A 25329-nucleotide genomic window follows, 5' to 3' on the forward strand; every position below is an offset into this window, starting at 1 on the left:
CGCAGACTGAGGGTCTATGGAGTGGAGCAGAGGATCATGCTGTTGTTCTACCGGGCTGCATTGGACAGTATCATCAGATACGGCATTGCGGCCTGGTACGGCAACCTGACTGTGCAGTCAAGGTCACAGATTGCCGGTCTGGTGCGGACTGCCATGAAGATCATGGGGGTCGGGAATCATCCTTCCCTACAGATGCTTTATGAGCAGTCCGTCACCAGACTGGCACAGAAAATTGTTACTGACCCGACTCACATTCTGCATCATGAGTTCCAGCTACTGCCTTCCGGCAGGCGATTCAGGGCCCCCAGAACCAGGCTGAACCGCTACAAGAACTCATTCCTGCCGACATCCATCAAATTGCTTAATAACCGACATTAACTAAGTGGTGCAATATATATATAGGAGTGCGTGTATTATTTATTTTAATTATCTCTCTCTATTCTGTTGTTTTTCTTACTGTAAACTACTGCTGCACTTCTTATTTAATTTTGATTTTATCTCTTTCTATTCTGTTGTTTTTTTCCTCACTGTAAACTGCAGCTGGACGGAGTCCAGGAAAAAGTTCCCCACGGGGAAAATAAAAGTATATCGTATCGTATCGTAAAATAAAGATACTAAACTAATTTACTCCTCCCTATACTAACTTTGGGTCATTTAAAAACTCTGGTATTACTGCAACCTAACCAAGGTTAACCAACGAAAACAAACAAAATAACTCAAACTTAAAAAATTATAAATATTTTCATGAACCAGTTTGCTGAATAGATCAATGCTTCCCAATTATTTTTTGCTAAGAACCCCCCCCCCCACACACACACACACACACACACACACACAAAAAAAGAGAATATTTTACGACCACCAAACTCTCTGCCATGACTATTAAATAGTATCATGTCTATAAAATTGTAGAAAGTACAGGAGCTAATACTGCCACTGCCACCTACTGTACTGGATGTGAAATTACACTTTATTCAAGTAAGGCAAAAAAATAAATAAAAAGTGCACTCCATTTGCCATATACTTTTTTTTAACTTATATTTATAAAACTAATAACAATTTTACTAAAAATTAAGCATAAAAAAAATCTAATGAAAACTAACACATTTGCTCTAAAGACTAATTAAAACTAACGTAACTCATTCACTGCCATTGACGGCTAAAGACATCAAAAATTTATTTGAACTATTTCTATTAGTTTAACATTTTTCCACTTTTGTTAACAAGAGTATAAAAACCTAGATTTTTTTTTTATTGTACATTTAGAACAGATATAAAATTTGCGATTAATCGTGAGTTAACTAGTGAAGTCATGCAATCAATTACGAGAAAAAAAAATATCGCCTGACGCCCCTAATTTTTTAATAATCTTGTCTTCCCTTTTTTCTTTAAAAAATATATATATATATTTTTTGTTTTTAATAATCTTTTCTTTAAAAAAGAAAAGGAAAAGATTCTTAGAAATTAGGGGCGTCACGCGATTACATTTTTTAATCATAATTAATCGCATGACTTCACTAGTTAACTCACGATTAATCGCAAATTGTATATCGGTTCTAAACGCACAATAAAAAAATTCTAGGTTTTCATACTCTTAACAAAAATGGGGAAAAATGAACTAATAGAAATAGTTCAAATGAATTTTTGACGTCTATAACCGTCAATGGCAGTGAATGAGTCAATTTATAACACAAAAGTCAAAACAAAGTACAAACTAACTAGAATGAAAAATCCCAAATTATTATAACCCTGGACGTATCATATAAACATCCCTACATATGTGAACATGATTCCGAACATGTCTGCTGGTTGCTTTTTAGAAAAATGTCATGAAAAGAGTGTTTTCATTAATATAACGACCAAACTGCCAAGTTGACCAAACTCGTTTGTCTCTGTTTACAGTCCTGTTAGCAAAAAAATAATTCTCTTTAATTCGGTTCAATTCCTTTTAATTATTCTACGAATATTTATGTTGAAATGTTAATAAATAAATAATGTTAGGACCCTGTAAGGGACTCCTGGACCCAAAGTTTGAGAACCCCTCTTCTATGTGATCAAGGGCAAAGAAATGTAGAAAAATTGTCATGCAATTGCTCAGCTGACTCCAAATTTTCCATCTGTGTAAATGAGAGCATTAATGGCTATTCATATGTGTCTTACAATTTGCTATTCCCTTCCAACTTATACTAATTCTCTTCTTTTCTTTCAACGAAACAGGCCGAACATTCAGAATCAGTCCGTGGTGTAGCCCGCCTCATAGACCGGCTCTCGGACAAAGTCTCTTGAGCTCCAACTCAGCCCTGACCCAGGACAAGCGCCATTAAAATGGATGGATGAACTTGCTCAGTTTCAATGATATCAAAACTGAAGAGATTGTGGAATTGCGCACGATGCAATTGGAGTCATGCTCCCATGTGTGAGTTCATCATCTCTGCTGGACAGGGAGTGGACACTTGAAGCTCTCTGCGGGAATGCTCTCGTGTGATACAAAGTCAGTGATTCAAGCATCCGCTGGGCTAGATGTGTACAAAAGTCCGTGTAGACAAATAGCGGAAAGCAGCTCCTCGTTGTCTTCCGCACAAGGCAGGTCGGCCACAGCCTGCTGGGCTTTGCTCTCCTGCAGACACAATCAAACATGGTCACGCGCTTGGAATTCTTGCCGGGATTCTCGCTTTCACAGGCCGGGACGTGGCGGGGGGCGGGCCGGTGGCGGGGCTCGTCCCGGAGCGGGTCCTTGAGGTAGCGGGGGCAGGGTGCCGGAGGACGAGAGGGGCGGCGGCGGGGTGGGCGGCAGCTCGGGCGCGGCGGGTATGTGCAAAGAGGTGGGGGGGAGAGCCCGCTTAGGAGGCGGGGTGTAATAGGGAGGGGTGGACGGACGGGAGGGGGACGCGTCGGAAGGCGTCGGAGGAAGGAGGGGCAGGGTGGCGGAGCACGGGGGGGATGAGGAGGGGACGTTGGGGGTTGGCGGGAGGGTGCCCTGTGGTGCTGGTGGACTCCTGCTGGGAGGGGTGTAGATGGGCGACGGGTTGTAGTGGGGGTAGCGAGGGGGGGCCGACTTCAAACGAATAAAGTTCATGCATCTGCCCTGAAATGACAAAGTGGACCAGATGTTACACAGACGTTTACAATGCAGTGACTTTTCCAAAAGGCCTATAAAAGCAGAAGAGTGTGTTCTTTTTTTTTTTTTTAAGGTTTTACTTTTGCACCCTTCTTTTCATAGCAAATCATTGTTTGAGAAGATAGTAAAGGCAGGAGCTGTCATTGTTTTGGAGTGCATCAGTAAGTTCAGTTTGGAGCAAGCTCAATGATTCTCATGTTGCTGGAAAATACAGTATTTTGGTCCAATTCAAACATGATTGAGTGCTTCACTTTTTTGTTCAAATTCCTACTAAATGCTGACAAGAAACCACTGTAGGAAAGGCCATTGAGGTCAAGTATTTCAAGTGTTTTATTTTCACCATTTTATCCATGATGATAATTTTTTAAAAACAGAACAAAAAAATGTTTGTCTTTTACAGTAAATAAACAAAGGATCTTTTATTTTATAAGTTTATAAATCCCCAGCACAAAATGTAACATTTACTATGATGCTTAGTGAAAGTTTGACGTTGAAGAGATTGACATCTCGTTTGACCAATCAGAATCAAGTCTCTTTTTCCGGTTTAGCATTTAGCAAGATGGCTCTGGAATTTCTACCATGTGATTGATAAATAAGAAAAAAACAACAAAGGTAAGACTAATTGTTGTCATCCTTGTTTGTAGGGGCTTTTTACGTGTGTGTTGTTTGTTTTAAACATACTGGTATGTCTTGTCTTGGTGAAATGTCACCGTAGCATTTGCGAGCTAGCATAATAAGTCTTCTTTTGGTTTCACAATTTCTATTTTGTTGCTTCATGTTGAGTGTTTAGTTGCGGTTTTCCTCTTCAAGACAACATCTACTCGTGTGTGTTGCATTTAACAGTGTTGAGTAGAAGTAGACACCTGCTTCCAATTACAACACTTTGGTTTATTTGTCTCCTTTATTGTGTACAATTTCCTGCCAACGTTTCTTAATTCATCAACCTGGATTCGTTTGATAAGTAAAAATTCTCAATGATGTTTCCACTAAATTATGTTGACATTGCACACATTGAATGTCATTTCTTAATTCAAATGGAATGTGTTTGCAAGGTTAATGGTTGTAATGGAAATCAAGTTTTAAGTAGATCCTATGCAGTATTGTAACTTTTAAAGTGTTGTAGTTTCTGTGTTCACGTGAATGTTTATGCCTCGGTGGAGGTCTGCGTTCTCTAGGTGCTCTTGTTTTGACGCGTTAGTCAACAACAGCAAGTTTGTTGAGCAAACAAACTAAAAAAGTGTGACAAGTGGAAAACAAATGGGCATGCAAGTTGTTCTTTACATAAAAAGCAATTGATAACTATGGAATATATAAGCAGTTTTTTTTTTTTAAACTGGACTCCCTTTTATCTACTTAATACAGCATAAAAACAGAGTTGATCTTTTCGGGCCCAGTAGTAGACGACATGTTACAGGAACCTGACATGGAGTTTGCCACTGATGGATCTTGTTAGTCCCACAGCGGCATTCATTTAGGGGGAGTTATAAAATGGAGGATCCTAATTGTAACCAGAGCAGCCTGTTTACTGCAAATCGTCAAGGAGGCTTTTTCAGTGCCCCGAAGAAGGTTTACAATGAGGAAGACTCACTTAGGCTCAGGATGTTTGCTGTTGGTTTCATAAAACCAAAAGTCCTTGAGGTTGTATAAGTTTTACACATTTTAATTTATATTAGGTGAATCCTCAGTTCAGAAAGCATCAAAAGATTGTTTTGTGTTGTTCTTTGTTGCTATTTTTCTTCCCAAAAATGGTCTGTTGATGAGAATGACAAATTGGCCAAAATTGAAATTGCGCTACACTACTTGTGCTAATATTTAGACATGGATGCAGCAAGTTAGCCACCAAATTGTCAGGTGCGCCGGGCAGATGTCAAACGAAACACCATTGGTACGACGAAACGGCCAGCATGGAGCAGAAAGATTAATCGAATTCCCAAACAAGCGCATTCAGGCTTTTCGTCAGCACGGAATCAGTTTTTTATGTTTTAACGCAGCTGTGCTGTCTATGGATAATAGAACCCAAAATGTTGTTTGCCATACAACGTATGTATTTTAAGGTTTATACTAATATAGGCAATTATAAACATTTGGGCGTTGACGTCTATTCTTAGAAATGTTCACTAGTCGCGACAAGTGTTGGTCGCTAAAACCTGCTAATTTATGGATGTCGTCAAAGCAGGTCAAATCAATGTTTTTTTTACATTCTGGAAAAAATGAGACATAATTAAAGTGGAAGTGCAACTTTGTTGGAAAAAACGTGACTATACAATTATAGGTTAATGTTGAACACCTGTTTGCTTTTTTTCGTTGATGACTTCACTCAGTAGGTGGACTTGAGGACTGAATGCCGATTGTAGAACGTAATAATATGAATGTTTTGGTTGGTGAGTGCGTGCATGTGTGTGAACTTAACATACATATGTGTTAAAGCCACGCACGAAGGTTTGAAACTCTCCGGAGAAAGTGTTTAACAAGCTAACTATGACAGGAGTGGCCAATATGTTAGCCATGCAGTCCTCCACTAAGCAAAATGTTACTAAATGGATCTTCGAGGCATCACAGATTAACAGAATGATTTAATGATGATGATAAGTAGAATCTTAGCAAAAGGCAAGTTTCGCAAAAGCAAGCTGGTAATGGAAACACATGATTTTCGAAAAAACACACAAAAAACCTCAAATATCGCAAGAACGTTTTTACGCTCTCATGAGGTGGTTTTTGAGATGTGTCGAAAGTGTAATGGAAACACTTTTTGCGCATTCCCTGTCGTCATCGTCATGTGACCCCCGCCCGGTCACGGAGGAAAGGAAATAGGAAGTACGGGGCCACACGCTTTTGTGTCGGAGCTGTCTCCAGAGGGGATAACAAGTCTTTTTAAGCACAACACGCTTCAGTTATGGAGCCGATATGCCGCCTTCAACGCACGTATGTCTCATATCGTTGCATGAGAAATGGCCGTTGCCCCGTCGTCGTTGAAATCCATCCGTCCACAACCATAACACGAGTTCTAAGCGCGCGCACACAGCAACACCAAATGGTCGAACCCGCTCGATGAGGGGAGGGAGATGATTTTAAAGTAATATTAACAACTCCGGGCGTCTGTTGTTAGACATTATTAACATTTTAATTCTTTATTTCATATATTAACCATGTTGAAATTTTTTATAGATGTGTAAAGCAGGTGAAATAGTGTTGAACTCAGTATAATTTGACCTTAACCTAAGCTGGTACACCTTGTTTGGTCTAAAATTCCTGTATTTTGTCTGGAGATCGGCACAGCTGCAAATCTGTTGTATAACGTGTTTTAAAAGGCGTTTCACTTTCCAAGCTCGATACTATAAGAAGCCCTCTCTCCCAAGGGAGGGGGCACACGGACACTCTGAAATTCCACCTCATACGTGATGTTCAGTATTCCTGTGACGGGAGAATTCTCTGTTTAATAAATCATCCTTGAAAGGTGTTTTTTCTTACAAGAAGTCTGTCTTCAAATTTTTGGAAGACGCAAAAGACGACAAATTATTAGCCTCTTTCACTGTCTTCCGTAAATATCATGAGCACCCTCTACAAAACTGCGAGATCCCGCGAGGCGGGATATTACGAGAATTGCACCTTAGAAGCGAAACACCGGCAAGTCGAAATGATACTTTATCAAAATAGTACAATATCACTTTTATTTTTGCGAAAAACTGTAATGGAAACGCAGCTATGGATGTAAACCTTTCGAGGATGTTGTTTTCAATATGTTTTCCTGTAATGGATTTTGCATTTGTGTATACTTTGGCCTTGTTTGACATACTGTGTCACAATCATTCTTGGATAAGTGTTTGCCTGCGTGCATGCAACCTGTATCACTCTACAATGAACAACCCAAAACATGTTTTACCCTGAAAGCTCGGCCTGCCATTCCGTCTGTTGTCCTTGTGAGTTAAATGAGAAACACTTGAGATGAAGCAATGACTCACATTGTTCCATACTCCCAGTCAGACTTGAGTGTAAACACAGCTGTGTGCCACCAGACCCACTTTTGTGAAAACAATCAAGCAGCTGGTATACATATAGTTCATATATGTATGTAAAGGTCTTTATATAGAACAACCTGGATTGTAATGCTGATTGAGTGTGACATGACTCCACAACAAGAGTTCCATCTCAAATGTGAGTTATTATTCTAAATATAAAGATTACATTACATTACTAGCTTATCAAGTGTAAGGGTTGTTTCAGTTGCCAAGGTGGTGAATGTGCCAAAATGTTGGTGCAAATCCCAGTAAAAAAAATACTGATAAATGTTGTTGTTTTAAACGCAAGTCTGTAAGGAGTTCGCCTCCGTCTAAAGTCTGTCTGCAGTGCGAATGGATGCAGTGAAAAGATTTCTGCTGAAGTCATCACAGCACAAAGCCAAATGTTATTTCTCAATGGACGGTTGTGCGGGTGGGAGGGGGTGTGAAGATAACATTGCATTTAACTGTTGGCAGTAAACATGCAATCCTGGAGAGTGGAATCTGTGCAAATTATTGAAAGAATAGGAAAAAAATGCAAGAATCAAAAATGGTATAGTAGTCAGCCAGCACAATTTCCTACAGTTTAACCTTAACATAGATCGTTGAATACATCTCATGTTGTGATGTCGCTCATTTGTGCCAATCACTGCACGTAGCCTTCCGACAGTAAAGTGAACCGTTAGCGCCTTGATTGCACATCTGGCCATTGAGAAGTAACATTTTTTCTGTGATGACTTCAGCAGACATCTTTTCCCTGCATGAATTTGCACTGCAGCCAAACGTTAGACGGAGGTTAACTCCCAATTTACCAACAGTTCACCCATGAGGCTCTCTTTGCATAGTGCTTCTCAAATTGGGGTCACCGGTTCCCTGGGGTCCACAAAATGATTTCCAATGCTGTAAATTATCATGTTGTGCATATGTATCGTTAAAATATATATATTTTTTCCTTTATCATCTCAGGATGCTGGTCACCTTTGCATTTTGTTTGATGGTGCATTGTAAAATTTTCCTTGGCCATAATGGGTGCCTTAGCTCACTGCAGTCCACCATTTTCATACAATCACTGAAAGCGATTGACGTTATCTGTAGTTTTGTGGAATCTTACCTTATCACCTGGATGAGGTCTCATGACAGACACACGGTTGTAAGCTTTTCTTAAAAGGGCCCACAGTGCATCCAGCTTGCTCTATAGAAACAAAGGAGTTAAAATGTTAATCTTAACTCACTCACTGCCATTGACGGTTATAAACGTCAACAAATATTTTTAACTATTTCTATTAGTTTAACATTTTTTTTCTACTTTTGTTAACAAGAGTATGAAAACCTAGATTTTTTTTATTGTACATTTAGAACAGATATAAAATATGTGATTAATCATGAGTTAACTATTGAAGTAATGCGATTCATTCCGATTAATTTTTTTTTAATAATAATCATCTCGTCAGGCGATTCAATTTTTTAATTGTAATTAATCGCATTGACTTCACTAGTTAACTCATGATTAATCAAAAAAATTATATCTGTTCTAAATGTACAATAAAAAAATTCTAGGTTTTCATACTCTTGTTAACTCTTTTACTGCCAAAGACGTTAAATGCCGTTCTGCAAAAACCTACGGAGGAGCGCCAAAGACGTTAAAAGACGTCCACCCATTTTTTTTAAAAAAAAATTTTTAAACGGGTGGAGTAAAGCCTTGCCCAGCTGTGGTGAAAGTTTCAAGCAGGTCTAGTGAGCCTAATGACTATTTTTGGCCCCTAGAGGGCAGCGATGACTCTCTTTTGACAAGATTGGGTAGGCGTCAGTAGAAGACGACCGGTTTGTAAGCAGCTCACGCTCGAGCATTTTTTTTCAAAGATGAAAAGCATCGACCAACGCTAAAGAGCACATTGATGACGACGATGATCATCATCGATGATGATGATGGTGACTCCGAGGTTGGAAGCGTTGACGCGGCAGTAGAAGACGTGAGGCGGAGCTAAAGCGAACAATGGCGGTTGCAAGCAGCTCACACTTGGGAATTTTTTTCAAAGATGAAAGGCATCGACCAACGCTAAAGAGCACATTGATGACGGCGATGATCATCATCAATGATGATGATGGTGACTCCGAGGTTGACGCCGAAGTTGGAAGCGCTGACGCGGCGGCTATGACGCTCAGGCGGACGTTCAATCGGACGACAAAGAGTGCCCCGAGTCCAATGCATATTCATCGGAGGAGTGGGTACAGTCTGCTACTTGCTATTCCCCGGAAAAAAAGGCCGTCAAGAAAGTGTAACGTCTGCACGCGAAAGGGACAATTGAAAGTGAAACTAATCTGTTGTGCAAATCCTGCTCCCTCTCCTTGCACGCAGGGCAGTGTTACAAAAAGAAAAACTGTATTTGAAACATCCACATAATTGTAAGTAGTACCACAGTTGCACACATTTGTAAATAGTTTGCGAAATTGTTTTGTCAAATTGTTACACTGTTGAATGGAAATAAACGTATTTTGCAATCCAAAAACACTTTTTCATTGTTGGTGGTGGTGTATTACAGAAGTAAAGCACTATTTAGGTGTTTGTGGCATCATTCATGGACAAAAAGAAGTGTACAATTCACTAGAGTGCATGAAGTTTCACAAAAAGCTCCTTTTCTCCGCTTTTTGTTTCAAAACAGAGCATTTCGGTGAAACTAACCATTTTCTATTGTTGATTACTGAAGAACGGAATAAGGTAGAAACAAACTTTTTTCTGATAAAAGATGAGAGTTCAATCTTTCATTTGGTAGTATGTGTGTTTCCATAGTCCAAACACAACATTTTCTGTGGACCTTGAAAGATCAGTCAAAATGCTTAAATCGGCTGGCACTGGCGACATCCCATTTCTGAAAACGTCTGGCAGTCAAAGAGTTAACAAAAGTGGGAAAAAATGTTAAACTAATAGAAGTAGTTCAAATGATTTTTTTTTTTACGTTTATAGCCATCAATGACAGTGAATGAGTTAATGACGCATATGTTGTAATGTAATAACCTAGTTTCTTTGCTTCTTCCAGACATACAGTAAAAATATATCAAGGCCCTCTATGTCTACATCCGTCTGTGTATTCACAATTTTAACAAGCAGATATGCTGAGGATAAAGGGAGGCAACACAGCTGTTTTTCCCTCACAAAAATGCTAGTCGCGCAGCCCCATTCCCTGGAGGTCAGTCCAACAGGAGCCTGGTTTCTATTAGCAATCTCCTGCTGGCTGGAAAGGAACAGTCACTCCTCTAACCGAATGCTGGCATAGCTGCGTCAAAGCAGTAGTTTAACTTGAATATATCGCGTGCCATTTTCACAAACAATTTTCACAAACAGATCTTAGTAATGTTTCTACTTGCATGGCCAGATGCTGATTAACATTGATCCTTTGTAAGAGGCATGTTATAGACAAAGCAGCATGCAAACAGTTGCTGTTATGGGCCTTTGTAAGTGGAAACTGGCAAACATTCGTCTGTTTGTCTCTGATCCTGATTGGGTTTTCATCTTGTAGCAATTTATCATGCAAATCTTTCTCGCATCTCATCAGATCAGGTTGCATATTTTTGTGATCATGTAGAAACAGATATTTATGTCAAATGGACAAGAACATCTGAATCAGGTTGAAGTTTCTTGATCAGAGCATTCATTCTTGTACCTGGATGGGAGAGTACCACTTGTGGGATCCAAGAGGTTTTTGCATGCCATTGTTGAGAATGCGCGTGGGGGACTGCTCAAACTCCTGCTCAGGCATCTTCACTTTGGCATTTTTGGCCTTCTCCAGTTTTGCGCCTTCTTCAGTGGAGCCTTTCTCACCCCAGCGAACCTAACAAAGACCAGTTTGATGTATCTTACATTGGCAAAGTTCTAAGATTGAGTATCTTGACATTCTGTTCTTACCTCCATCCTTTTGATTCCCCCAACTCCCCGCCCTCCATAGTAGGAAGCATCTACAGTAGGCCATTTCTTCTTTGGTGTATCGTCGTCCTCATCGTCCTGTAGGGTTGAGACAGGAAGTACAATAATGAGGGTATTTACAATAAATCAGCCATTTTTCTGGCTTCATGTAGTTCATTTTTGCTTATTAAAATGTCTCTGTTGCTATGGTTGCATCATAGCAAGTGTTGAGTACAATATTTCAATTACCTTTAAAAAAAATTAATAATAATAAAATAAAAATATACATTAGGCTACATAGAAGGGTCAAAATATTACAAACCACTCTCACTCTGCAAACTATAACCACAATAATAAACATACAGTATTGTTAAATTAATACCTCGGCAACACTTTCAATGAAATTTAGGCTGATTAACATTTTAATGGGGAAGTCAACCCCAAAATGTTCTTTACAATAATATGTTTTATGCAGCGCCACAAGTCTAAGAACGGTCTTCTGATTAATATTACAAAGTAGCACAATCCACCCGTTTATTCATTTCAGGGGCAGCCATTTTGTAACTAGCTGTCGGCTGAAAATAACATCACAGTTGCGCAGGTAGCAAGCAATCATGGCTCATCTGTTTTCTGAGTTTGGTCATGTGACATTCGCAAGCTGAGCTGTGATTGGTCGTTACCTGTGCTTTAAACAACTGTGATGTAATTTTCAGCCGACAGTTGGCTATACTAAGACTGACTTGAGACTATAAATTAAAATCAGCAGTAAAACTGGGTTGGGTTGGAAAATAGCAAAAGTCTGAATTTCATTGTTAATGTTGGAGGGAGTTAACTTGCAACACATTTAAGAGATTGGTGAAGACTTTCATTCCAGGGTGGGAGAGAATGAGAGTGCTCGGCCATTGAGGTTTAAGATGTCAGAATAAACTAAACACTGGCATGGAGTCATTAGAGTCTGTAAGGGTGCCGCTCCTACCGAACTCTCCTCCGCAGTAGGTGGCGGCGGCTCATGGATGATCTGAGAAGGGATAAACACATGGACAGAGAAGACCATTCCACATCAGATAAAGTCATGAAAGCATGTTGAAAACTTTTGTTGTCTCCGCCCATGGCTGAGGAAATGCTTTGTCCACTTCGATGAGCAAAGCACTGACCTAGAAATCTGCCTTCCACATTTTGGGAGGCAAAATTGAGCTTCATAAATGCTATATTATCTTTTTGTTGATATAATTCTGGAGCAGTATCCTCTCTGTGTAATGTCTTCATTATTTTCTCTTATTTTCAGATGTGCATTGTTTGAGCTTTCTGCACGGCTGAAAAGTTACCAGCCTATGTGATCACACATTGCACGTACAGTTTAGTCTGCCTGGCACGGGCTGCACGCACCTCTCGTGTGTGTTTTTGTGTCATTTTTGCCGTCTACAGATGAGCTGTCATGTTGATTGTAAACCAAATAAAGACTGCAAATTAAATGCATTGCGTGACCTTGATTTTTCTTATTTGTGATTTTCCTCCATCCTTCTCAAAATCCTGGAGCAAGAACGACTCTCCATGGTAACCCGGCATCGTTTTCCTAAACAGACACGCATGGACTTCAAGTGCCATGAAATAGACAAGAACAGAGAGAAGGAAAGGGAGCAATGCTGTTGAAGTGGACATATTGGTCTGGTTGCTTCCAGCTGTGGTGGCTTTTTTTTTTTTTTAAGAGAGAAAGACTGCATTTGACTGTGACGAGATAATTTGTTGCAATATTCTGATGCTGGCACAGATGTGTTGTTCCATGCATATTACACTCTCCAGAGCAGCTGACTGCTTCAACAGTGACTTCACTTCTGGTGATTTATGTTGCTATACTGTATTTTTTCATCAGTCTCATACAAACAAATCATGCAAATTATTCAGTGATGACAAAAGCTGGGGGATATTCGAATTTTGACATTGTTTTACCACCGGGGTATACAGTAATACTGTCAATTATATGACATCATATTAGGTCCTCATGTGCCACAATTTTTATGAAGGTGTTGAAAGTGACGTTACTATTTTTAGACACTGCAGCATACTGTATTACCATACTTACCAACCCTTATGTTGACTGATGAAAGAAGTAAAAAAAAAGAAAAAAAAAGTGATTTCATGAGAAAGTAGTATTTTCTCTTTCCAGGATACGTTAACATATGACAATAGTCATAATATGAGTGTACAGTATCTCAAATGAGCAGTCTGAGACCAACAGCAATTTTCTCTTGAGATACGTCATTAAATATTTTTATCAAATATTTGTTCAATTAAATAAGTGGTGGTTTCACAAGAACAGACACATGCAAAAGTTGTCTGGATTTCATCATGCTACTCATTCTGATTGTAGCGTTGATGGGCCAAAACAGTGACTATTTCATTGTTTCAACAGTCCGGATTTTGACTATGTTTGCGATCACAGTAATGTGAAGGTAATCTTGCAAAATTATAGTGGCACAGCCTTAGAAATAAAAAATACTAATTTCGGTTGACCATATCAGAGGTTGTATTTGCATTATGTGATCATCATATTGTTGAATTGATTCCAACATAAATGAAAGCTGAATCATCCTTATTTTATAGAGGAATCTTTATTTTTATTTTTATGGAGCTGTACAGTTGTACCTAATGTTGTAATCAGTGAGAGTATTAGTACATACATATTGTATACACTGTGGGATTAAATTGACTAGAATTTTGGATCAAACAAGACAAATGATCAAAAAATCCTAAATCACCAATTACCCGTACTTTAACCGTTAAATTACCCAACGGTCTTGACTTCTTCCGTTTGTAGACCCCATTCTGCAATATGAGTCCAAATGGGTCATGCGCCCTTACTGGCACATAACATTTTCACAGTTTTATAAGTTAACGAAACAACTTGGGGTGGTGTTGGCCAGACAAGCGCTATTACTGCTACTACGTTATAAAAAAAACAATTGTCTACTAATCTATATGAGAGGGTGAACTCACCACAGTGCAGCAGAGGGGCCAGAACCACCAGAGGAGAGCCAAAATGAGAAGCAGCATGAGGATGAGCAGCGTGATAGCCAAAATGGTCCCATCAGACTGTGACATATAAACACAGAGCGTCACACTATGTATAAATTCACTGTCCAAAGATGGAGCCCTTTTATTTCTTGCCCCTTCACTGAATCAACTTGATTTGACTGTAATTGAAAAGACCACCATGTCATTTATTTGTCATGATTGGAGGAAATAAACACTGTAAAACCACTTCATGGCATTGTTACTAGAATTCCGTTACCACAAGCTTAAAGGCAAGCTTCTCTGCTGGCAGCCATGTTGTATGTTCTAGACTTGAAGTCAACCACGCACATGGTTGACTAAGGAGGTCCAGATGCTCCTCACTTTGGGTCAAATAGAACTCGATGCAATCGTAAGACACAATGACTCGGTCCGTTGTGTCTCTAAAATGTACGAGTCTAAGATATTAAGGATATTACATTTCAGAGACACATTAGGTGTGTGAATCATCTTCGCATAGTCATTGCGCCTTTGTCATTTCTGATTGAAATTAAGACTGGGTGCTCTATTTTTATAGACGGCGGATCCTGATTTTCATATCAGCGCAAGGCTCGCTGGGGGTTTGCCCATTTTCAGACCGATTTACACAAAGCAGGGCAGGCTGTCGTAACAGGAGTATCTTGGAGATGCACTTGGTAGTCTGACAATTTTGTGGCAGAAGGTCAATCTAAACGTTATACCAGCTCAGGGTAGACAGCTGATCTAACACGATTTCATTCATAAAAAATAACGTTTTTTTTTAAAGATTTGGTTGTAGTTGTGTGTTTTTAAATTCATAATGGATCTACCATGTTGGAGGACTACTTTTCGAGTCATATTATACTCACACAGCTCACAGTTGTAATGGTGACCGAACTGGAGATGAAACTGAGCCCATCGTTCATACTGACATAAAGATTTGCTGCCCTGGAAAAAAAAAAAGAGGAGCGAAAATGACTCAACTGTCATGCTGGTGACACTGTGGAAAAACAAAAGGGGTGCGGCGGTGAACTTACATTCCCTCATCCTGAAGCACAGGTGCCTGGCAGAGGAGATATGTATCCTCTACTATCAAAGGTTTCACCACTGAAATGAATGATGGACAAGGGTCAGGGAAACAATAGAACTTGATGAACAGGAGTCAAACATTCCAGTTTTTTTTTTCAGGGAAGGCCAAAAATAACTCACTAAGTGTAATAATGTTTTTTCTGAAATTGGTTTGTTGTTCACAACAAGGCATCGCATTAAGTGAATGAAGGTTGGGCAATAGGAGAAAGGGACTCCAGGAAAATGTTCGCAGAAAATAGTGACTTTCACAAGAAGTCAGTTAACATATTTCTGAGAAGAGTGTTCCCTCAAAATCAAAACATGTTTTCAATATAAAGGGAATCATAGAAAGACCTCAAATTGACAGCTTTGGTTTTTGAGGCAAATCTAGGTCTTGTCCGTTTCCAGCTGGCTTTTAGGAAAGCAGCTCCAACAAGCACTATGACCGGGCCACTGTGTTTATTCTGGCAAGGGGAGAGCATACCCCAGAACTGAGGAAATCAACACAAGAGTCACATGGGTCACCGCTGATCCATGCTTGAAACTTCATGCAGGATGGAGGGATAAGCGGATAATCTTAGCCTCAGTAGGAACTGACCCAGATCATATATGATCTCACTCAGTTTATCCTGACATCCAGTGTGCTTTTCCTTCCATTAAAGAGAGATACATTGGACTCAGAGGCTTCTCAAGAACAACTCCACGAATCCAGGGAAGAGCACACAGGATTTAGTCTGCAGAATTCCACCTAACTCCATTTTGCAAGAGAATATTCCGATTTCACGCTTTGCTCACAATTCAGATTTCAGAAAAAGTTCATTAGAACGACGACAGCGCTCTGCAAAAGTCTTAAGCACCATTAGATGTTGTGGAGCACAAATATTCACCAAGGCTGAACCAGAATGATTCAGAAACGCTATAAATTCATGTCAATCAATTATACTGGTTTCGACTCCTTCCTCTTAGCATATCTATCCGTGCAATATTTATCCAAATCATGTAACCGATCATTGTCTAACCAACATATTAACATGACATAAGTTAGTTTCAGAAGACAACAAACATGTTGCAGAAGTGTTTGCTCTTTCTTGTTAACTAGACCAACACTTCCCGCAGAGCTGTGGTGTGCACAGTAGGAAGCGCTTTCCACAACTATTGAATTCATCCACCAGCAAAGACCGTGGGGGAAATTGTTTGTTAGCCTAAAGGCATTAGAAACACTTTGTTTCGTGGGTGGCACTGCTTGTCTTCTTCTTTCCAGGCTGTAACGCCACAAAAACTTGTAAATTAAATAGCAGAAGGCAGTAAACTTGGCACCTTTCTTTGATCATACAGGATTCAGGCTGTGCACTTTTCTGTGTACTTTTAATTTAAACTTCACCTAGATATTATAACGAGATCCAACAAAAGGGTCGAACATTCTGCCTTTACAAAGCTCAATTTTGATTGACACTTTTCAGAGAAGATTCGGTGGTGTGTGTGTAACTAAAAATACCATACATTTGTTTTCACCTTTTATTTCTAATTTTCTCACATAAAAACAATGTCAGCGTAAACTACAGCCAAACATATTGCTCATTTGGAAGTCAAACCAAAATTTGCCTTTACAATAATAATAAGTTCTAGGCAGCTCCACTAGTCTAAACACGGTATTCTGATTAATATTGTGTTTGAGGAATACAAGTTAAGCAGCAAACCCCCATCTGTTTTTATTCATGTCAGTGGGCGACCTCTTTGCCACTTCGTATCGACTGAAAATAACATCACAGTTGTACAGGGCTCAGGTAACGATTAATCACTGCCCACCTGTTTTCTGAAGCTGAGCTGTGAGTGGCAAAATGGCTGCCCCCTGAGATGGATAAAAACAGGGGGATTTTGCTGCTTAACTCATATTCCACAAACACAATATTAACCAGAATGCCATGTTTAGACTAGTGGGGGCCCATAAATATATTATTGTAAATAAATTGTTGGGGTTGACTTTCCCTTTAAGATATGATTCACTCACTTTTCGTAAGGGTGTCATTAATGCGAAAGCTGCATAGGACCTTATCAACGTTGCGAGCATGGAGGAATCCATTTCCTCTCACAACAACCTGGAATGACTCTGGTGAAGGAGAAATAAAACACAAAATCAACAACTGGCGATGACCCAAAATGCTCAGTGCCAAGTTTATGATGCTCAGCGTGAAGGGGAAACGCCGCTTCCTCACCTCCTGCACAGATACTGGAGGGTTCAGCTGCCAGAATCTCAATGCAAGACTTTTTCAAGATCTGAGGAAATGAGAAGTGGAAGCATCAATATGGAAGCCTTATAACAGGAATAACTTGGCATTCTCTTCAACATTTTTACAGTGTCAGTGTTTTTTTATGCTAATCTCTTGCTTCCTGTCTTATGGCAAATGTCAGCACCCACTTGTGGCATTGATATGTTTCTTGTTATGATTCTGCTACTTCAACTGTTTTTAACTGTTCCAAGAACATGCTTGCTCCTTGAAATTCAAATGAGATGATAATGCACTGCAGATGACAATCCTAACCTATCAAAAGGCAACCCTGCTGTCACGACACACTGATTTTTATTTCCTGACAACAATGAAGTCACCAGAGATCCAGTAAGCTATTGGATCCCGTCCTCAATGATCAAAAACAGCAAAGTCACCGTCACAGCAACTTTTTTTCTGGAATTCTGTCACAGGCAGAGTTTCGAATGTAAGCACTTAAAAGTCCTTTAAGTCTGGTATGCTTTCTGATGGGTCTAACTATGAGGTCATAGAGTGCAGGTATTATATTTAGAGGTGATTTTTTTTTGTGGGCTAACAATGCGATATAATTTATTTCCACACAGGTAGTGTTTGCGTGGACAAATGTGACATACTTACGGAATCAATGACCCCTTGCAAAGCCTCAAATCCATCATTGACAGGGAATACGTGGTCCTTACTGTCCGCAATCTTTGCCAGCTAAAAAGGTGAGCAATGAAAAACACAAGTAAGCCACTTAGTTCTTAAGTGCGAGTTACTTTTTAGTCATTGTTCAGATTTCTACATTTTAAAACCTGACCCACATTTGTTAACTAAACAAATGACAACATACATTACAGGAATACAGCGTTGATTTCTTTCCACTGTGCATTTTATGCTGAACACAAAGCAGGATTCAATTGAGCAAATGATGTACAGTTTGTATTTTATATAAATATACCTGAATCATAATCCTTAAAGAGTTATTTTAGGTTAATTTTCTTAATGTGTGTTTTTCTGACTTTTTGTTCCTGGTAACTGTCTGTCCCAGACGTCCTAACTCTATTTTTGATTTGTCCGGCTGGCATATGCAAATTTTTTAGTTGGGCGCAGAGTCTGGAGCCGGGCAAATGTGACGTAATTAAAAGAAAGAATGTAATTACCAGTACTTTCTGGTTGTACAGTATTTCAGTTGAGGAAATGTCTAGACTAAGTAATAAACCAGCTGATTTAATTGGCCAATATGAGCTGTTTTATTTCATTGTTGATGTTTTGTTGTTGATTTTTTTTACACGCCAACACATTACAACATCAGACAAAGATAATGACATGGAGACATTGACCCCTCCTTTCCAAAAAATTATAAAAAATTGGCAATTTTTTGCAATCCCCCCCTTACAAATATATCATATAACACATCATGCTTCATTATAAGTTTTACAAAAAATACATGTGATTTTAACATTTGCACACAAGAAGTTATTGATTACTATTGTCAGCACTGTTAATTAGCTTAATCTTTAAAATACTGCTTTATTTTTTTTTTAGCTATTTATTACAGCGAATGAGAGAGTTGATGGATTTGGTGAAACTGCATTTGCTGTAAAAGTAGCTTCACTCTATGACAAATAAATGTGAAATGTTTTTCATTTTTGAGATTTATGGACTAAAATTTGATGTAAAAACCTGAGTCTCATTGAAGTCCTTCACCCCGACGCAGTAAACGGTGGCCCCCAGGCTCCGGGAACGATTGGCCTGTCAGTTTGGCAAAAATTGAGAACACAAATAAGACAGCATTCCTTGCAGTCGCAGCACATGGATTCCGTTACATCTTAGCATTTTACAACATTTTAGAAACACAAAGCTTTGTATTTTATCATGCAGCTAACTGTTTTACGAGACATGCAACAAGCAAGACCATATTGAATAATAAATCATTGTTTTAATTAAGTAGTATTATTGCCCTGGCTGGCCACATGTGTCTCACCTGCACTGGGCTCTGGCAGAAGCTCGTACATACATAGCAGTAAACAGCAGGATGATCAAAGCAGTTACGTGGCGCCGTTTAATGGGGTTAGTGGTGCTAATGGTGCAAACTGACACGTTTCACCTGCTTGCAATTAGTGTGGAGGAAGCCAATTTGTCTCTCTGACCTCTCTCTCGGCATAGTAGAAGAGATCCTCATGCAGCTCTCCATCCGTTAGAGCTATAATAACACTGGCGGTGCGATAACCTGCGGATGTAAGCCATGTGATCAGATCCTTTTAGAGTAAATATATTATATAAGCGTATCTAGATAAAGGTGCCAAACCTCCCATTCCAACCCCCCATTTATGATCATGCAGATACAGGTAAGGTAAGGTAGAGCTTCAGTTTGTGATGATGCAGTCAGCTTCTCATTCAATGTCTTTTAATTTTAACCCCAAAAAAATGGAAACATGGATGAGCCATTTTTTTGGTCATGGTTGGTTGTAAAAAAAAAAAAAAAATTTTTTTAAAGCGGAAGTCGCCCCCCTCCTCCCCTCCAAAATAAATAAATACATACAAAAATACATTAAATTTAATAAAATAAAAATAATATGTTCTATGCAGCCCCACTTGTCTAAATATGGTATGTGGGTGGCGGCCATTTTGCCACTTGCTGTCGGGTGAAAATGACATCACACTTGCTCCAGGCTCAGTAAACAACCAATCACAGCTCAGCTTCAGAAAACAGGTGAGCTGCGATTGGTCGTTGCCTGAGTAACTGTGTGTTGTCATCTCCAGTCGACAGCAAGTGGCAAAATGGCCGCCCCCTGAGATTTTGCTGCATAACACATATTCCACAACTGTAATATTAATCAGAATGTCATGTTTAGGCTAGTGAGGTCACCTATGACATTATCAAGAAATGTTTAAGGTTGACTTCCCCTTTAAGGCACTGAATTTCTAAATAATTTGAATAAAACTGTTTCTCACAATTCCATACACTGTTTTAAATTTTTTGAGATTGAGATTGAGATGTTGGTCTTTTATGGACTTTTTACCAAGTCTGTAGGGGTCAGTAGAATTAAATCTTTGGTACTGTTGGATTTCTTTCCCCCAAAACAATAACACAATTAGTTTATAAAAGTCACTTCCGAGTGTCCGAGGCCCACAAGCTTCACAGACCATCTGACTCCTAAACATTTAGCATAGGATGATTTTATTGGTCAACTTTGACATGACAACATACCCACATAGGAGAGTAGAATCTTGTAATACAAACCTTCTGTGTTACCATAGTATATCTGCTCACTGGCCTGTGGGGCAAACACAAGGACGACGAGCTATCAAACAACCACACTCTGCACGAAGGCAACATCTGTTAAATATATTGGGTCATGTATTTACTGTTCACGAATGATAAAAGCAAACAGAGATGCTGCGGCTCACCCTCAGGATGCCCTCATGCATGAAGGTGTCTCCTCCTGGATGAACTCCCTGGAGCTCCTCCAGACCTTTGCTGATACGTTCTCTGAGGTGGCATACACAAAACAACTTCATATCATATATTTAATTGTATTCAAGATTCATTTATACTTTTGAAAATGACACTCGCATGTAGCATGGGACCTTTTCGTTTGATATTTGTATGTTTAATGTGTTTCTACATGTTTTCTTCATTTCTATACATATTTTGAAGCACTGTATTGCATAACACATATTTACATTATTAGAGTTATATTTTCCAAACTATCACAATGACTTACTCAATTACTCTCAATTCAACTGCATATCGTGATACTGATGGATGGTTTTAAGTTTAGGGACAGTCATACAACATTTGAAAGCATCAACTAAAGAGAACAAATCAGATACAGTTGAAACCATGCGTAGCACCAGGAACGTGTACAGATATTTTTGGGGTCAGTTGCTCAAGCCCAAAAAGGGCACCTAAACAACATTATTATTATTCATACATATATCTTATTTATATTACAATAAACAACACATTCAATGATACGACTATTAAAAAACCCTGGGTGGTACTGTGACCCGTTTTGGGCTTTTTGATGGTTCTGACCAGGTCATTTAAAAAACAAATACCGCCCAAGGATTAACAAAGGAGGTGAAGGGAAGAGAATGTACAGTACAGTAGATATAAAGTCTTCACACCCCTGTTCAAATGGTTGGTTATTGAAAATAAGACCAAGATAAAAAACTTTTTTTTTTAAACTCCAGACTTTTAGTTTACCTATAACCTGTACAACCCGATTGAAAAAAATTGTATACCTTTTAGAGAGGAGAAGTTAAAATAAAGAATTATTCATGAAAGAAGAAAAATGAGCTGCAGAAAAACAACACTATTTCCATACTGGGCAAAAAGCACGAGATCGGGTCTATTTATGCAGGACTACACACTACTACCAAGCAAGCAGAGAATCTACAGTATTGTATTTGGACTAAATAATGGTCAGAGTTACAATTCAGTTTGATCCTTATCATTACCTGCTTCAGATCAGAACCAAAACATCCAAAATAGGTCATATGTACCCACCTGTCCTCCGTCAGGCTCATTAAAATCTTCCCTTCAGTAGAGAACACGATAAATGACATCCTTAATTGTGGACTAAAGCAAAGTAGAAATAAACACTGTTAGATCAGTAACCATTTCTGGAAGGCTTCTGCTGTGCAAAAACACTGATTGGATTACCTTATAAATTTATGGGCTAAGTGCTCAACAAAATTGTAGATTTCAGTCCAGTGGTCCATGACACTTCCAGATCTACCAAAGGGAAATGTCACATGGTTAGTTTGTTACACATAATCTAAAAGAAAAGGGAGCCGCTTTTTAATTAAATGCTGTTAAATTAAAACCAGAGAGCTTCCACAGAAGCAAATCAGCAACAGTTTGGAGCTTTAAGCCGCCTTGCCCTGAGGGATTACATTGTTATAGCTCTGCTCAAGTTACTGTTAACATCCTTATAATGCACCCTCAATTAACAGAGTCTGTTATTCTGATCTGAAAAATGACCCCTCAGTAAATTTCCATGCATACCGCCCTTGTGATCATAACTACTTCAGTGTTGATGTTGATCAATGTTGTTGTCTTTACCCCCTTATGGTGAATGCAGTACAAGTTTAGTTTTCCTTCATGTTTTTATTAGGCTGTAAAGCAACTGCCATAAAGTTCTCCATATCCTGTGCAGTTACAAAATAAACACAACAGCATCACAGAGTGGAAGGAAGTCATCCATCATTCAGATACTAACAAATATCTATCCACAACTGCAGTGCATGACTATCAAATTAATTTGAATAGCTTTTCTGAAACAAAAAGCAAATGTGCATGCTTGTATTGCGGAATCACAGTTGCTGTCCTCATTTCAACGTTGCTTTTATAACCTCTGATTCCCCACTCCTCCTCCTCCTCCTCCTTCTTACCAAACACCTATTTTTCCATTGTTACCATGACATAAGTTCCAGTGCGAAAAGGCCAAGACAACAGGCTGAAACATTAAAACATCTGGAGCCAATGAAAGATAGGCTGCGAAGACACCGAGAGATGATGAGGCTAATACAGGGCCAAGAAGGTGGGGGCAGGTGGAGGGCATGTTTGCTGCACGTTTAATGCAACCAGAATAAAATGCAATGTAAAAATGATAAAAGGAGGCAGCAAAATGATGCATTCCATGAAAACATGGAATGTTATGTCGATGTGGTTAGACTTTGATACATGCAGGATTCCCTCATGGGAAATCAAACATTTACTCAGACAACTGGACAACGCATCAGCATGGAGTTCTGCTCTGTACCTCCACAACAGAGTGAGCGTCTATTAAATGAATCCCTTTTCAACAGCATCAATCACAATAGATTTTTTTTTAACTACTTTTGTAGTGAATCTCAATAGATTGCACAGGTGTACCTAATGAACTGTCCTGTGAGTTTGGTGCATGCTGAACCCACCCTAACCATTCCCATAGAACAGAGGTGTCCAAACTATGACCTGGGGGGCATTTGTGGCCCGCCATCCAATTATTAGCAGCTTGCGGCATATACTAATAAGAGACTGACTAATAAATTACATTTGACATGGCCTGCAAGGTTAGTTAAAAAAATAGGAGTGGAGTCAGGGTGTCAAAAAATAGGTGCCACTGCTGGTTTATACATAATAATAATAATATTAATAATAATGTGGTGAATAAAAATAATTCAATTTTAGAAGCAAAATGTGTTTCTTTCACTTTCTGTTCAAATGTGATGTATGAACATTAATGATTCTCAAGTAACTGTTTTTAAAAATGGTCATCTTACTACAGTTTTATCTTGTGGGTGGTGGTTCTGAATGTGGAGATGGGATTTGATTGCTGTTCATTGCAGGGATGAATCCAGTCTAGTGAGAGACCGGGCTGAGGCCACCCAAAATCTTGAAAATCATGAACTATTTGCCATATTACTTCTAACACAAAGCTGTTAAGTAGCACTTAAAAAAAATAGAAAATATAAAGTAAATAATAAATAATTGCTTTATTTATTGAGTTCAGTCTTTTTTTTTTTTAAATAAATTTAAGTCAAAGTATTTCAAAGCAGCCCTTGCATCCTTTTGTTTTTCTGTATGTGGCCCTCAAATGAAAAAGTTTGCCCTGCCTTAAAAGCAACATTCATGCGCGTATGTGCAAACTTATTGCACATCAATTTAGTGTTAAATGTCCCCCACATGGTCTGTGTTATGTTGATTATGTCAAAAAACAACACTGTGTTAGAACACTAATGGTTAGCGTACGTAGATATACGATGTGCCATGCTAAAATGTAGTTTGGAGCCCATGACACTACTGCAACATCAGTCCATCCATATTGCTGACATGGCATGACAACAGGGGCCTTATATTAAAAACCAAAACATTTCTACTGACTTTATCGCAACATGCATATTACTGAACATTAAAAACCCAATAAATACCTCATTAATATGCTTCAAATTCAATGGGTCTACTCAGCTTGCTGTAAGCTTGTATTTTCACTCTTTTACATAATGAATTCATATTTTGCAATATCTCCTCATTGTTGGAGTTCAACTCACTTGTCCAAGACAAAGTAGAGGTCAAAGCCTCCATAGCACGAGGATGATGCTGCCAGCCTTCTGTCATGGTCGGATCCAGCATGAACAAGAGAAACAACCAGTGTGGCAGCAAACAAAGCTGAAAGCCAGGATTTTCTACTCCAACATGAAGGCATTATTCCATCTGAAAAATCCCGCACAGGTAAAGTGAGAACCTTTTTTTTTTTAATGTGTCAATAAAGATGGAGCCAAGACAGTCCTCCTTGTATATCCCTCTGTCAGTCCTTCACAGTCATCTGCGGCATCAAAAATAAACAATAATCCAAAGCAGGAGTGTAATTTAAGGAGTGAAGTAGAGAAGTGAGCGAGTGTTGTGGATTTGAGTGGACTCTCATCATTGGGTCCAACAAAGATGATGCAAAGGCCTTCTCGAGTCACAACCTCCCACTTGAGCCTTTTGTTCACCACATGGCTTTGCAAACCAGTCATACTCTGACTTTTTAACTCTCACTATTTACATTTTTCCCTCCCTCACTGCCTTAAGGTGATGGAAGCAGGACAATGGGAACTCCACCACCAATTAGTATATTCTGCCCCCTAGAGGTGATACATGACAGAAAGTGGTGTGATATGAAACCTACACAGATCTGTCATTTTATTCATTGTATGTTGCAATATGTTACTGTATGTAGCAGGCACTCATATATGCTGTTTTTATATACTTCCTTGTATTACAATTTCGCAATCGATTTAAAAAATAAACAAACTTCTGTTCTAAAATACAACAGAACCCCCAAAGTCAACCAATGTAAAAGTCTTACAATTTGGAATAAACCCCCCAAAAAAATGAAAGAAAGAAAAAAATAACTTCAGTGAAAGAATTCTCTCCTCATTGAAGCAATGGACTTTGGATCGTTGTAATCTGATTTCTGATGATTATTTTGATTTTTAAAA

The 25329-nt window shown here is 39.0% G+C and overlaps 1 protein-coding gene across 1 annotated transcript; it reads right to left on the minus strand.

Annotated features, from left to right (window-relative positions):
* Positions 1 to 1536: 1536 nt before the first annotated feature.
* Positions 1537 to 24822, minus strand: antxr1a (ANTXR cell adhesion molecule 1a). The gene is made up of 18 exons (XM_077561430.1): positions 24397 to 24822; positions 22025 to 22096; positions 21869 to 21940; positions 20764 to 20845; positions 20597 to 20630; positions 19503 to 19582; positions 19036 to 19104; positions 17989 to 18069; positions 17320 to 17380; positions 17115 to 17213; positions 15076 to 15145; positions 14908 to 14986; positions 14006 to 14101; positions 11988 to 12029; positions 11015 to 11110; positions 10773 to 10940; positions 8225 to 8305; positions 1537 to 3085 (listed from the first exon to the last, which is right to left on the minus strand). The coding sequence occupies exons 1-18, from the start codon at positions 24549 to 24551 to the stop codon at positions 2675 to 2677; spliced, it is 1848 nt and encodes a 615-aa protein (XP_077417556.1). The 5' UTR covers positions 24552 to 24822; the 3' UTR covers positions 1537 to 2674.
* Positions 24823 to 25329: the final 507 nt, after the last annotated feature.

This window comes from Vanacampus margaritifer, chromosome 3 (assembly GCF_051991255.1).
Source record: "Vanacampus margaritifer isolate UIUO_Vmar chromosome 3, RoL_Vmar_1.0, whole genome shotgun sequence".
Classification (NCBI taxonomy): Eukaryota; Metazoa; Chordata; class Actinopteri; order Syngnathiformes; family Syngnathidae; genus Vanacampus; species Vanacampus margaritifer.

Bases quoted from the DNA above. Each gene is read 5' to 3' on its own strand.
- antxr1a (XM_077561430.1), bottom strand. From the start codon at position 24,551: ATGCCTTCATGTTGGAGTAGAAAATCCTGGCTTTCAGCTTTGTTTGCT. The intron at 12,030-14,005 runs GTGAGTTCACCC...ATCCCTTCTCAG, and splicing joins GGCCCCTCTGCTGCACTGTG to ATCATCCATGAGCCGCCGCC. The intron at 10,941-11,014 runs GTAAGAACAGAA...GGTCTTTGTTAG, and splicing joins GGGGAATCAAAAGGATGGAG to GTTCGCTGGGGTGAGAAAGG.